At 60.6% G+C, this 13,901-nt stretch overlaps 2 protein-coding genes across 7 annotated transcripts in view; both read left to right on the top strand.

Moving 5' to 3' along the window:
* Kiaa1671 (KIAA1671 ortholog) overlaps positions 1 to 4,537 on the top strand; it is a 139,683-nt gene extending 135,146 nt beyond the window's left edge. For 5 of the 6 annotated variants that reach the window (XM_077796032.1, XM_026408544.2, XM_026408548.2 and 2 more), the window contains one exon: positions 188 to 4,537. The gene's annotated coding sequence lies outside the window, so the exon portion shown is untranslated. The remainder of the gene's footprint in view (positions 1 to 187) is intronic. The other variant, XR_003302567.2, reaches the window with a different exon arrangement.
* A 2,994-nt stretch (positions 4,538 to 7,531) lies between these two features.
* On the top strand, positions 7,532 to 12,076 carry Crybb3 (crystallin beta B3). The gene is made up of 5 exons (XM_026408540.2): positions 7,532 to 7,606; positions 8,903 to 9,021; positions 10,002 to 10,134; positions 10,739 to 10,881; positions 11,911 to 12,076. The coding sequence occupies exons 1-5, from the start codon at positions 7,532 to 7,534 to the stop codon at positions 12,074 to 12,076; spliced, it is 636 nt and encodes a 211-aa protein (XP_026264325.2).
* Positions 12,077 to 13,901: the final 1,825 nt, after the last annotated feature.

Raw genomic sequence — 13,901 nt, 5'->3', positions numbered from 1 at the left:
GGGCCTGGCTCATTGACTTATTTTGGGGGTGCTGAGGATCTAGCCCAGGGCCTCGCACCTGCTAAACACCTGTACCACCACTGAGCAGCATCCCCAGCCCCCCCAAAAGGTTGGAAGCCCTGATGACGGAGAGGATCGGGGCCAAATGTTCCCACTACTGATACCAGGACTGTCCCTTCCTCTCCAGGCAGGGGACACCGCCACATCCAATTAACAGAAGCCTTAAGTGCCAGACTGTCTGAACCCGCCGCTGAGGCCGAGCCTCCGTTCCTGCACCCCGCACACGTGCCTGGGCCCCTCCCGAGGCCCGAGACCACTGTCCAGAGCCCCAGGATCCGGCCAGGAGGCCCGGCCTCCACAGCCCCGCTCAGCTCCCCAGACAGCACCGCTGCCTGGGACGAGGCCCGGCCATGCAGAAAGGCCCATGCCGCCGGGTCCTGCCTTTCCCTCAGAAGTTCACATCTCGACCCTCTCCCGGAGCCGTGGACGCCGGGGCTGGACTGTCACCCTGGGTCCTGGGAAAGCCCCGCATTGGGAAGGCACCTCGCTCCTCCCCAGGCAGGCCTTCTGGGAAGGAGGTTTTCCAGAGAGTTCCAGTGTCTGCTCCCTGCACAGCCTTGGTCCGGGCACCGCCACGAGGCCACGGTTCCTGGTGACTTCTCGACAGGCTCCTCCCCTGGAAGGAGGCCGCACTGGCAGAGTGCAGCCACCTTTCCCGTCCCTCCAAGGGTCTGTCCTTCCAGGAGCCGTGTGCAGGGCCGACCGCGTCATCGTACGTCATCTTTGTTTGCTTTAGAAAGTGATAAAGCAATAATCCCGCCACTTTTCTTTGAAGCTCGATATGTCCACGTTTGTAGAGGCCGGGAGGGGGGTCTGACGGCCAGCCGTGAAGTGCCACCACCTCAGGTTGTCCAAGCTCGGTGAAACGGTCATTGTCACCCTGGTCCAGGTCTTCCTGGTTCCTTTCCGTCTGATCCCTGGGGAGGCGGTGACCTTTGTCTCTGCAGCTGGGACAGCGGACGGCGCTGCCCTTGCCCCCAGACGTCGGGCCTGCGCTGGGCCTCCTTTCCCGGCCTGTTGTGAACCCTGCTGGCCTTCTGGGGAGAGGGACCGCCACTGCGAGCTGAGCTCAGGACACACAGGGTCCTGTCCTCCTATCCCACCCCATCCCACCCGCACCCAGCTCCACCCGCCCAGGGCCCTTCTTGGCCCAAGCGCTGATCTCACTCCAAGTCCTTCCCTGGAGGGGAGCCCCGGGCGGGGACTCTGGGCAGAAGTGCTGGGTGCTGGTGACACGGGGGGGACCCACTTCACCTCTCTTTCTTGCTAGCTATAAGCGAAGCCTGGGGGCAGCCACAGTCTCTGGTGGCTCCTGACGCCTTCCTCGCCTCTCGCTCTCCCTGGGAGTACTCAGCACTGGCACCTCCTCTTGGGAAACCCAGGCGCCAGCAAGCACCCTGCACCCGTCCTGCCTGGAGTCGCCACCAGTCTTGTGCCACCTTTGCCTGGGAGATGTCCTCGGTGACATTCTGGGCTGTGCAGGACTGTGGAGGGCCCCAGCACCTGCTCCTTGGCTTCCCAAGTGGCGGCCCTCTCTGGGTATCCCTTCTCTGCAGACGTGTCAAGACCTGCTTCTCTTGTCTCTGGCTGGTCACGTCTCCACTGGTCCCCCCATCCCCACCTCCTGGTCTTCTCTGCCTTCACCACTTCGTATCTCTCTGTCTGGGGGGACAGCAGCCCTCCGTCTCTCCAGGTTAGGACAAACACCCGTGCCCGGGGAGTGCCATGTTCAGTACCATGGACAGTGGCCACAGACCCCAGGGCACCCCACGCCATCCCTGCCCCCTCCCAGCTTCTGCACCTGGGAGCCTCCTGTCTCCGTGTCTGGGACTTCGGACCTGCTGGGTGACACTTTGTATTTCCTTCATCCCTGAGTTAGTAGTTGGTGTCCTCTGCAGCCACCTGGGGACTCACTGCCTCTGGAATAGCTTGAATTGGTTTTCTTGAGGGTCTGTCTCAGTTTTCCAGCAGTTTTGAGGTGGTGGCTTTCCAAGTCAAGGGACACATTCTTGAGTGTTTTGACGCTGACGTCTCAGTTTTTATCTTTTCTTGTGAGTGAAAGGGCTTCTTGTTCCCTCTCAGGAGCAGGCACAGAGCAGATCTTGATATACTGATGCGACCACCAAGGGCACGTAACCACTGAGCAACACCCCCAGCCCTTTTTAAGTTTTTGTTTAGAGAGAGGGCCTCACTAAGTTGCTGAGTCTGGCCTCCAACTTGCGATCCTCCTGCCTCAGCCTCCCAAGCCTCCGGGATCACAGGCGTGCACTACTGTGCCCAGCAGAATCCTCAATTCTTAATATAGTAGCCCACCTGACAGGAAGGAGATTCCTGAAATGAGATTCCAGACAAAAGACTGCCCTGGGGTGGTTCTGTCCAGCCTTTCCCTCCTTGATTGGCATAAGTCTACTTAATTCCCTGTTGATGAAGAGGTGACACTGACCTTGAATCTGGCCAGAACAAGCCTCTGCACCTTTGGCCATGCACCTCCGCATCTCTTCCAGCACCCCAGGGCTGACAATCACAGCCACGCGGGTTCTCTGGACCCCAGGCTCCTGCTTATGATCAGCGCAATGAAGTGACAGGTGGCTGATGTTCCAGGGGGTGGCCCTGCGGGTTGCCGATTTCTCCTTTGGAAATCTGTCCCCTTTTAAACTACCTTAATATGCCTTAATCCTCCGGGTGCCCCAGCCTGCCCCCACCCAGCATCCTCCTGGCTCCCCCGCTGTGGACCCCACATCCCCGTGCCCCTCGTCCCCTCCGTCCCCTCCACCTCTTTGCACATCAGCTCTTTGACAGCTGGCCTTTTGATAGTCCGTACCTTGTCCTGCAGTTAGACCCCTCCCTCATGGCCCCCACGGCCAGGGCTCGGGAATCAGTGTTGGGGAGACTCTCGGCCCCCCGAGAACGCAGGTGGGGGTGGAACCGTGGTCCCGGGGAGGTTGGGGGTTGGGAGCGGCGACAGCCTCACATTCGACAATCAGGGACAGGACAGTCAGATGGCGGCCATGCCTTCCAGGGGGACAGGCCAGGTGACAGATGCGGATGTTCCTCTGCCCATCCCCAGGGGTGACGCCGGCCTGCTAAGGACTGGATCAGCAATGTGCAGGTCCCAGGCCTGGAGCGCAGGGGCTGAGCGAGGGACTTGGAAGGACCTTCAGGTGATTTCCCTACCGCTGACCACGGCTTCTCTGCTTGCTGTCATGGTGCCACCTCCATCTGTGCGTGGACCCTCCAGGATGCCCGGGGAGCTTGGCAGAACTGCAGAGCTGAGTCTCCCACCCCCAGTTTAGAAGTGTGGGCCGTGGCCAGGTGGACGGTTCCCAAGTGACACCGCGGCAGCCTCTGTGCCTTCTCCACACCGTGCGTTGAAACAGGAACGCAAAAGGCCCAGGGGGTCCTGGTTCCCTGGGGCAGGAGGGACCGTGTGCCAGGAGGGGGACACTGGACCTGTGCCACATCCAGAAAGGATAGAGCAAGGGGGGGGGTCTGTGCTGAGAAGCTCCCCGAGTGACCCACCAGGCAGGCTCAGTGAGCTGGCTGTCCCCGTCCCTGTCCTCCTGGGTCCCTTGCTCTCTGTGTCCAGTTGGCTTCTGTGGGAAGGTGGGTGGGAAGCCAGTTTTCTTTTCCAGAAAGTCAACCTGATGCTTTTGGCCAGCAAACGCTTGAAGTGGACACCTGAGCCTGTCCCCTCGCTGCCCGGGAGCTCCTTAAACAGTGGCGCTCTGGACCGCGCCCCGTCTCCTCCTGCCATGACTCGGACCTGCCCTTCCGTGACAATCACTGGTGGCATCAGGCCCGCTGGACATTGATGCCATGGTCTAAAGAAGAATCTGAGCTTTTTAGTGGCCTCATCCGACACGGCCTTACGGATCCTATAAACACCGGGTTCACCCACGTCCTTGGCTGCGTCAGGGAAGAGACTTTTGTTCTGTCGTTTCCCAAACCCCGACAATGCCCTGAGAGTCCTGCCCTTCCCGGGCGGGCGAGCTGGCCCTCAGGACACTCCCGGTCAGGGGCAGGAGGGTGAAATCCATATACACAGAGTCTCTATTTTCCTAGTCATTCTTGCGGGTCCCTCCTAGGATCTTTGAGTCACCATAGAAGGTGTCAATTCCAGGGACAGGTGCAGTCTTCTGCCCGCCGGGTTGTCGCAGTGGCCTTATGAGTCCCCAGGCTCCGGGCCTTCTGGACAGAGGGCAGGCGAGAGGCACCTTAGCCAGTCCCGGGAGCGACCTGTCACCGCGTGGCTGAGGATTCATCCAGAAAACCCTCTATTTTTCATGTAAAGGCCCCGCGGGCTCCCTGACCTCTCGGCGTCACGTGAATACAAGGGCTTTCATGTTTGTGACTGTACAGAGGCCCTGCCTGTCTCCAGAGCAGCTGGGGACGGTCCACCGCAGTGAGGAGCCTGGGCTGGGCTTGCACAGAGATGCTGCGCTTGGACCACGAACATAGCAAATAAAGCTTGGACCAAGTGGCGTTGGAGAAGTCCCCGTGTCCCTGTGTGAATGAATGGGTCTCCCCGGCCAGCAGGCCTGGTCCTCACTGGCCACGTCGGTCTCTCTTGGCCGGGCAGCAGGAGGAGCAGCGGGGTCCCGGGAGAGGGTGGCTGACCATCACCAGAGCCCACGGGAACGAGGCAGGAGTTGCATTCAGATGACAAGGGCTTGTGTCCCCACCTCCTGGGGGTGGCTCGTCTCTGAGCACCTGTACAGATGGACAGTGACGGCAGCAAGAGTGGTCCTCCGCGGGCAGGGCCGTGCCCCCCAGAGGACATCGCCAAGACAGGAGGCCTCTCCGTTACCACAGGAGGGGAGGCTGCGACCAGGGGGGCCACTTGCTCATCAGGGGACAGCTCCTCTCCCCACGTCCACCCCCACCAAGAATGACCTGGCTGCAGGTGGCAGAGGGGCCAGGCTGGGCTCTGGGCTACGGAGGCCTGGAACATGACAGCACCTGGGGACCGTCCCTCCTCGGCCTTCCCCTCACGCTCCACGGGAGGGTGTGACCACATCCCAAGTGGCAGGTGACCACAGCAGGGGTCCAGGGAACAGGGTGAAGGAGCCGCGGCCGTGAGGGGTTTGCTCACAGGATCTCTCTGTGGCCGGAGGAGGGAGGAGGGAGCAGGTTCTCCATTTGTGGCCCAGGAAGCTGGCTCTGGGACCGTCACTGCTCACCTCAGGTCACAGGGATCTGGTCGAGTCCAGGGTTCGATGGCCACCCGCAGCCTCCTGCCACCAGCTCCAGGGGATGCCGCAAGGTGACCAGGGCCTTTCCCAGGCTTGAGGGGTTTCACCCAGAGCAACTGCACAGCGAAAGGGACCTTGCTGAACCGTCCACTCGGGGCCCCCACGTCTCGTCCACTCCGTGTCATCCGCAGTGATCTGTTGGGTGATCACATGTCACAGCCCAGCTCTGCCAACCCTTGAAAATGGCTCCATCTACTCTCGTCCTAACTAAGTTGACCTTCATTTCCGCCTTTATTTCTATTGAGGCTGAGAGCCAGGCCTCCAGCTCAGAACTCCGTTTCTGAACTGTAAAATAGAGGTCAAAAGTCCTCCCCTTGAGGTAGCTGGTGAGGGCTGCACACAATGCTGATGAAGCCTTGCACACAGTAGGTCTTCAATACATGGTAGCTATGGTGTGTCCGCCATCTCTACGAAGAAGAGACTGAACCCAGGGGTGCTTCACCACTGCCCCATCCCCAGACCTTTTTATTTTTTATTTTGAGACAGGGTCTCACTAGGTTGCTTAGGGCCTTGCTGAGTTGCTGAGGCTGGCCTCACACTTTTGATCCTCCTGCCTCAGCCTCACAGCACATGGAAAAGGGAGGATTCCGGAGTCCCCCCGCCACGTCAGAACTGAGCTTTCCAAGCGCATCGTACACCCCAGGGGTAAAAGGGGCGATCCCAAGACACCCAAGGGGGGAGCCGGGGCACACCCGGAGCCCCAGGGCCTCTGCCCTGCCCAGCACTTTCGGACTTCCCACAAAGCCCCCAGGAAGTCATCAGAGGCCACATCTGAGGACGAGGCGCGGGGGCCTCTGCGGGTGGCTATTGGAGTGAGACGGCCCGGACAGAATCGGGTGGACAGGACGCTGCCTCAGCAGGCGGGGATGTGCTGGGCTGTCAGAACGCGCCCATAAATAGGGCGCTCCTGGAGGCAGGCCGAGTCCGCAGCGCGACCTGGTGCCCGTCCTGCCGGAGGCTACAGCAGCAGGTTCACGGGGGCTGGGCGGGGCCGGGGGGCAGGGGAGAGCGGTCCAGGAGGCCTGGGGACCCGGGTGGCCACCCCCTGCAGACACTGGGGGTCACCTGAGGGTTGGCACTGAGTGAAAGGACCCCAGACAGCCACCAAACCCACTGGGAGCCAGCGGGGACCTTCCTGATCTGTGGTGTCAGAGGGCGGTGGCCCCTGTCACGTGCCCGGGGGCGGGGCTCCCAGGACGAGCAGAGCAGGGGAAGGGGACCTCGGGAGCTGGACCGAGTCCTACTTCCAGCTGAGCTGGGCACAGGGACCAGTCGGCCCAAGTGTGGCCAGGCCTGTGTCCAGGGCTCACGGGCCACACGGCTGTGTGTCGGGAGCGGGCTCCCTGGGAATGAGGGTGGGGACAGCGGTGTGTGAGGTGTCCCTGTGGGGGCTGTATGTGCCACCGTGTGTGTGCGTGACAGAGAGTGTGAGGAGGTGTCTGCGTGCCCATGGGTGGGATGTCACTAGGCAGGGGCCCCGGGAGCTGTGCGTGTGTGTGTGCGTGGAGAAGCATCCTGTGAGCGTCCACGTGGGCAGCAATCAGGAGGACCTTCCCTTGACACCTGAAGGTCCCCAGGCTGAGTGTCACTGTCCCTATCTGGGTTTGTCTCTTGAGGAGACAAGTTTGAGATGGAAGCGGTCACCCTCCTCCTGTCACTGGAGTGCAGGTATACAGTAAGTGCTCAGTAACTGCATGGACAGAGTGACCGGCTGCATGCAAACTGGCCCAGAGTAGGTGTCTGAGGATCTGGCTCCCAGGACAAAGCTCCCTGGGTCCCTCCTGCCAGCTGTGGTCCCCTGCTCACCCTGGTCACCTGGTCCGGGCCCGGGTGCTGAGCAGGTGCTCACAGACTCACTGGAGGACCAAGGGACCGGGGACAGACGACCACACTGCCTGGGGCTTGGGGTGGGAGAGACCCCGCAGTGACGCCCAGACGCCCGCTCTGGCCAGGGTCCTCAGGCGGCGTCTAGGGAGCCCCGAGAAACCCACTTCAGGGAGCCACGGGTGTGGGAGAGGGCAGGGCTTTGAGGCCAAGTTTGTGCCTTGGGAAGGTCCCTCTGTAAGTGGGGCTCCCAGTCCCCAGCGTGCGTCTGAGCGAGTGCTGACTGACCCAGGGAGCCCCGAGCAGCACAGTCCCAGCCCCTCTAATCCCAGCAGGCCACCCCGGGGACCCGTGACCCGTTCTCCTTTGGTCTGAAGCCAGACGCTCCCCAGGAGATGGCGGAACAGCACGGGGCCCCCGAGCAGGCTGCGGCCGGCAAGAGCCACGGAGGCCTGGGCGGTGGCTACAAGGTACTGGGTCGGGGGACCAGGCCGGAGCAGGACCCTCTCTCCACCCCGCTGTGACATGGCTAGCTGTCCCCTCCAGGTCCTCATAGGCAAGATGGCAGCAGTCCCCTCCCCCTGCCTGTCCCTGGAGGGCAGGGCGCAGAGGCGTGGCCTGAGCTGGCTCCCCTCCCCCCTTGGGACGGGGCGGGGGGGGGGGGTTAGCATTGGGGACTCTGCCCTCCCAGCCATCCCTGGAGGGGCCACTGGAGACGGGGTCCCAGGATGGGTTGAGGGAAGGGCAGGGGTCAAGTCAGCCAAGAAACCCCCGGCTCCTCGCCTGACCCTCAGGTGATGTGCGTAAGCCGTGCCCCGACCCTCAGCTTCCTCCTGGGGACCATACAGGACTGGCCTGTGGCCTCCAAGGGCCTTGACCAACCCCGGAGGCTGCTGTCATCTCTCTCTGCCTCCCTTTGTCATCTGCGGACATTTCCTGTCCAAGTGTGGGGAGAAGAGAAGTAGCCTTACTGAATCCCAGTGCCTCCACCCAACTTGCTGTGCAGCCTGAGGAAAATGACTTACCCATTCTGAGATTCTCTCACCCATTCTGTAAAGTGATTGGAACGGGTGCTCCCTAGGTGCCACATACAAAGACTGCGCTTCAAGCTAGATGGGCGCCTTTGAGCCCCTTCCCTCTTGGGCTTGATGCAGGCAAAGCTGAGCCCAAAGTTTGTAGATGGGCATTTCATGTGCCTTATATGGAGGGTTTGTTGTCGTTTGCTGGATACCGGGGCGTTTTACCTCTGAGCCCCATCCCCAGCCCTTTTAATAATTTATTTAGAGACAGGGTCTCACTGAGCTGCTTAGGGCCTCACTAAGTTGCTGAGGCTGGCTTTGAACTTGCCACCCTCCTGCCTCAGGCTCCCCAGCTGCTGGGATGACAGGCGTGGGCCACCACACCCAGCTTAAGTAGAGTTTTTAAAGGAGGAAATTTCACATGAAGGGAATAATGGATTTCTCACTCCTCTTGAAGTTTGCAAGTGACCCTTGTTCCCTCCCGGCCAAAGAGGCTTCACTTCCTTCCCTCCAGCCCTCCCGTCGGTTATTTTCCTCTCCCAGGGTCCCTCCTGGCGCCTGCCAATCATTGGAGTTGGCATCATTATTAACTGTTCGATGGGAGGCGCTGGAGGCGTCCCCGCTGCGGCCACCAGGGGGCGGTGCAGGCTCGCCGCGCGGAGGGCAGGGAGCAGGTGGTGCCGAGGGGCAGCGCGGGCTGGAGCTGGGAGTCCAGCGCGTGCGACGTTGAGGATGCTGCTCTTGCAGGTGACGGTGTACGAGCTAGAGAACTTCCAGGGCAAGCGATGCGAGCTCTCGGCGGAATGTCCCAATTTGACCGACAGCCTGCTGGAGAAGGTGGGCTCCATCCAAGTGGAGTCCGGGCCGTAAGTACCTGTCCAGGCCCCGTCACCTCCCCGGCGCAGGAGCTCAACACCGGCTACTGCGGGCCCTAGACAGCTCCCTTCCGCTCTGGCCTCGGTTTCCTCGTCTGTAGAACGAGAGAGGTTCTTTTCGAAAAAACTTCAAGCTCTCCATTGCCAGGGCAAGTGGCAGGAAAGAGGACAGACTGACTCCATGACCAAATAGTGAATATTCAATTTATATCAGTGCATATAAATAAATGGATATGATATTTGTAATTTCCTTTTTTTTTTTTTTTTTTTTTTTTACATTTTTATTTTGAGACAAAGTCTTGCTAAGTTGCTTAAGATCTTGCCAAGCTGCTGAGGCTGGCCTTGAACTTGTGATCCTCCTGCCTCAGCCTCCCAAGTTGCTGGGATTCCAGGCATGTACCACTGCACCCTGGTGATACTTATAATTTCAAGTAAAAATATCATCTCAAGTTTGACAAGTATTGCTCTCATCCTATGAGAGAGGTGCCATTCTTATCTCCACAGATGAGGAAACTGAACCCCAGGGGTCAGGAATCCCAGCCATGTCTACAAGGCAAGCAAGTCCAGACGCTGGCACTGACATCTGAGTGACCCTGGACAGATGCACATCAGATAGAGAAATGAAGAGCAGGAGGGAGGGGGAGGGAGGGAGGGAGGAAGAGAGGAGCGGAGGAGGAGGGGGGTGCTCTACAGAACACTGACAGCCTGTCGGGTGTCCTGCTAAGACTTTCTGAGCACCCTCCTCACAGACTGGACTTCACGTGGATTCTAGAAAACATGTCCTACGACGGTTTCTGGGTCCAGGGTCTCAGACTTATTCAGCATGTCCCGGTCCATCCACAGGAGACCCAGGAATCAGCAGCAAGACTGGGGCCAGGCAGGGAGCCAGGTCAGAGCCACCCACCCCCAGATCTGCAGGCCTGGGTGCCCACTCTGCCGCCCTGGAGGTGACCCAGGCCCTCCCTCCCCAGGTGGCTGGCGTTTGAGTGCAGGTCCTTCCGGGGAGAGCAGTTTGTCCTGGAGAAGGGAGACTACCCTCGCTGGGACGCCTGGTCCAATAGCCGCCACAGTGACAGCCTCCTGTCCCTCCGGCCTCTAGAAATCGTGAGCACAAGCCCCGCCCCCGCCTGGGTGGTAGCCTGGAGGGGCCCCCAAATGTCTGCCCCCAGGAGAGTGAGACGCAGTCGGCTACTGAGTGGACACTGGATGCAGGGGTGCGGACACCGGGGCTCGTCTTGAATTAACCCATGCCGCCCTGGGGTCTCCGTTTGTAACCCCGTGGAAATGAGAAACAGCCCAGGAGATAACCAGAAATGAACCCTGCCGCCCTTCAAGTCCTTCCTGGCTTCCCTCTGATACCCATGTGCGCCCACTCCTGCCCACGGCAGCCCTTCTCCCGCTCCCACCACCCGGTGCTCCTCCTGGGCAGTGCGAGGGGAGGCCGGGTGGGACCTGGTCCAGCAGGGCGGGGTGGCACCTGCGTCCACACTGCCCATCCATCGCTGCTGCCCCGGCCTCAGCTTCCCTCTCTGCAGCCATGGGTGGAATGAAGCTGTTTCCTACCCGTGGCTCGAAGGTCCCGCTGAGTCTCTCCGCGGCCCTCTCCCTCCTGGGTCAGCTCTGGGGTGGCCGTTGGCTCTCTCCTCCTCCCGGGGCGTCCCCGAGCCCGTCGGGGTGGGGTGGCCGGCTCAGCCCCGCTCTCCCCCAGGACGGCCCGGACCACAAGCTGCACCTGTTCGAGAACCCCGCCTTCAGCGGCCGCAAGATGGAGATAGTGGACGACGACGTGCCCAGCCTGTGGGCGCACGGCTTCCAGGACCGCGTGGCCAGCATCCAGGCCATCAACGGGACGTAAGGGACCCGGCGCACCCTTGCCCCGCCCCGTCTCCGCCCTCTGTTCTGCACAGGAGCCACCTGTGTCCTCCAGGCCGCAGGGGACCATCCTGCTCAGAGTCCCAGTCACCCGCACCCAGGATGGGGACGTCCCGTCGGGTGCTCCCACCACTGGGACCCCAGGAAGCTCTGACTCCAGAAACTTATTTTTTTCCATTGAAATGGGTCCCCTACCTGTCCCCATCTAAACCTTTGCTCCTTTTCTGAACCTATCCAGGCCTGGAAAGTGATTCTCGGACTGTTCTTTCTTCTTCACAGTCCTTGACCCCGATCAAGGACGTGAGATGTATGCCGAGGTGTGACCCGAGTCCTTCCTAGGAGAGCAGACTGAATCACTTCCCTCCTTCTAGGCTGCATGTCACTGTTAATGCCACCTTAAGGCGTCTTGCCCTGTGTTTGTGGTTAGGTCTCATGGTGGGCCTATGACTTGGGTTGATCCTTCCTGTGAAATTTTACTCAGGGAATTTTTGCTGAGCATTTACTATGTGAGAGGTAATGGGACACAGGGAACTCTAAGAACTAAATGGCCACTGCCCTCAAGAATTTCCCAGGCCGATAGGGACACAGGCCAGGAGACAGGTATTCACAGCTGGTTGTGATCAGGGTGTGGAGGCAGACGTATGCCTCTGGGAGTCCTGGGGAGCTATTCAGTTCAGCCAGGAAGGACTTTCTAGAGGAAGAAGGAACTAAATGGAGTGGTAAGGGGTGCAAATGGAAGGGGGAGGAATAGGGCAAGGTGAGGAAGAGTGTGCCAGGCAGGAGGAACAGCATGTACGGAGGCTCAGCGGCACAGTGTGAAGAGGGACGTGGAGACAGCACCTGGGGGTTTTGCAAGGGTCTGGTGAGAGGGTTCGAGTTTAGGCGCATCCCAAGGGCACTGGGGAGCCCAGGAGGAGCCCGGCCGGGTAACAGGCAGTGGGCAGAGTCGGTGGCTGGCCGAGGCCGGGCCTGGTGACAGCTGTCCTCAGCCCAGCCTTATCCCGGCAGGTGGGTCGGCTATGAGTTCCCCGGCTACCGCGGGCGCCAGTACGTGCTGGAGCGGGGCGAGTACCGCCACTGGAACGAGTGGGACGCCAACCAGCCGCAGCTGCAGTCCGTGCGCCGCATCCGCGACCAGAAGTGGCACAAGCGGGGCTGCTTCCTCAGCAGCTGAGGGGCACGGTCCCGCGGCCTCCGCCGCCCTGGGTGGCCTCAGGGCAGGAAGAGGGGGCTCCAGGGTGGGGCGAGGGCCTGCTGTCCGCCACCCAAGACTGCTCAATAAAGCCTGGGGTCAGCCCCCACCTGCCATGTTCCTCGGCCTCGCTTCCTGGGCAGGGCCTGGGGCGGGCGCGGAGGGAGGGGGGGCTGTGTGCACCGCAGTGGGCTCTCCTCTCGAGGGGGGACCTGTGTCTCTGCCACTGCGGCGTCCAGCTGGCAGTGTGTCTCCACCCACCACCCACCCACTGTCCATCCATCCATCCATCATCCTTCCATCCAGTTGTCTGCCCATCTATCTGTCCATCCATCCACTCATCCATCAGTCCAGTTGTCTGTCCATCCTTCCATCCACCCATCTGTTCATCCATCATCCATTATCCTTCCATCCAGTTGTCTGCCCATCCATCTGTCCATCCATCCATCATCCATCTGTCCATCCATCCATCCATCCATCCACCTATCCATCAGTCCTGTTGTCTGCCCATCCATCTGTCCATCATTTGTCCATCCATCTGTCCATTCATTCATCCATCCATTCATCCATGCATCATCCACCCAGTTGTCTGTCCATCTGTCCATTCATCCATCCATCCATCCGGTTGTCTGTCTGTCCATCCTTCCTTCCTTCCTCTCTTCCATATGCTAGAGGTGCTTCCTTCCCTGGGTTCTTCTGTCCTGACTCCCCCACTGTCCATCTGTCCATCCATGGACTTTCCCTTCAGTCCACCCACTTGATCCTCCTCCCATCCGTCCATCTGTCCATCATCCAGCAGCCACCTGTCGGCCTCCTGCCTTCCTCCGCTCCTCATTCCCCGGACTCTCTGTTGGTCGGGTGACAGTGACATTATTAATCAGGCAGCACATGCCAGGCCCTGTCCCAGGTCCAAGGACACAGCACAGTGGAGGACCTCCCCTCCTGTGGGAGAGACAGACAGAGATCCCCGGGTGGAGCTGGAGCGGCCGCAGGAGGCAGGGGTTTCAGGGGGCGGGGGCGGGTCTGGGAGGGGATCTGCTTGGAGGCTGGTGTTGGAGCGTCCCTGTGGACGCACCTCAAGGCCTTCCCAGTGGAGGAACAGCAGGTTTGAGGCCCTGGGGGTGTGGGTGGCCAGAGACTGCAAGGCATCCCAGTAGTGGGGACAGCTCACCAGGGCTCCGCAGATCCCAGGGAGCTGGGGACAGCCACTGCTGGGCGCAGAGGCTCGGGCTGTGGTGTGGAGTGTGTCCTGAAGGATGGGGGGGCAGAGAGGCCACCCTACACCCCAACCCCCTTGCCCTGTGTGTTGTGCAGAGCCACCTGGGGACGCACCCCTCTGCTCCCTCCACCGCCTGCTCCTACCCCTCTCTGGGGCTCATGGGGGTGACGGGAGTCATGTGGGGAGCCTGTGGGGAGCCAGGCATGACGGGCCCTCCCTGCCCAGGTGGGAAGAGGGGCTCCTGCTGACGGTCAGCCCTGGCCACCTTGCCGCAGGCTTGCTCAGGGCCACTGCCCACCCTGCAGGCTTCCCCACTGCTCCCTGTCTGCCCGAGCCGCCTCCCCAGGAGCAGCTGGAGCAGCTGGGGTGTGGGAGGCCCTGGGGGCCTTGGGAAGGCTTTGAAAAGAATGTGGCAGGTTGTAGTTATTCCAACCTGTGTGTTTAAACACACACACACACACTCACACACACACTCACACAGTCTCACACACACACACACTCTCACAACACTCACACACACTCACACACTCACACACTCTCACACACACTCACACACACTCACACACTCTCACACACACTCACACACAC

Source organism: Urocitellus parryii, chromosome 3, assembly GCF_045843805.1.
Source record: "Urocitellus parryii isolate mUroPar1 chromosome 3, mUroPar1.hap1, whole genome shotgun sequence".
Classification (NCBI taxonomy): domain Eukaryota; kingdom Metazoa; phylum Chordata; class Mammalia; order Rodentia; family Sciuridae; genus Urocitellus; species Urocitellus parryii.
This window is presented reverse-complemented; position numbering and strand designations above follow the sequence as displayed.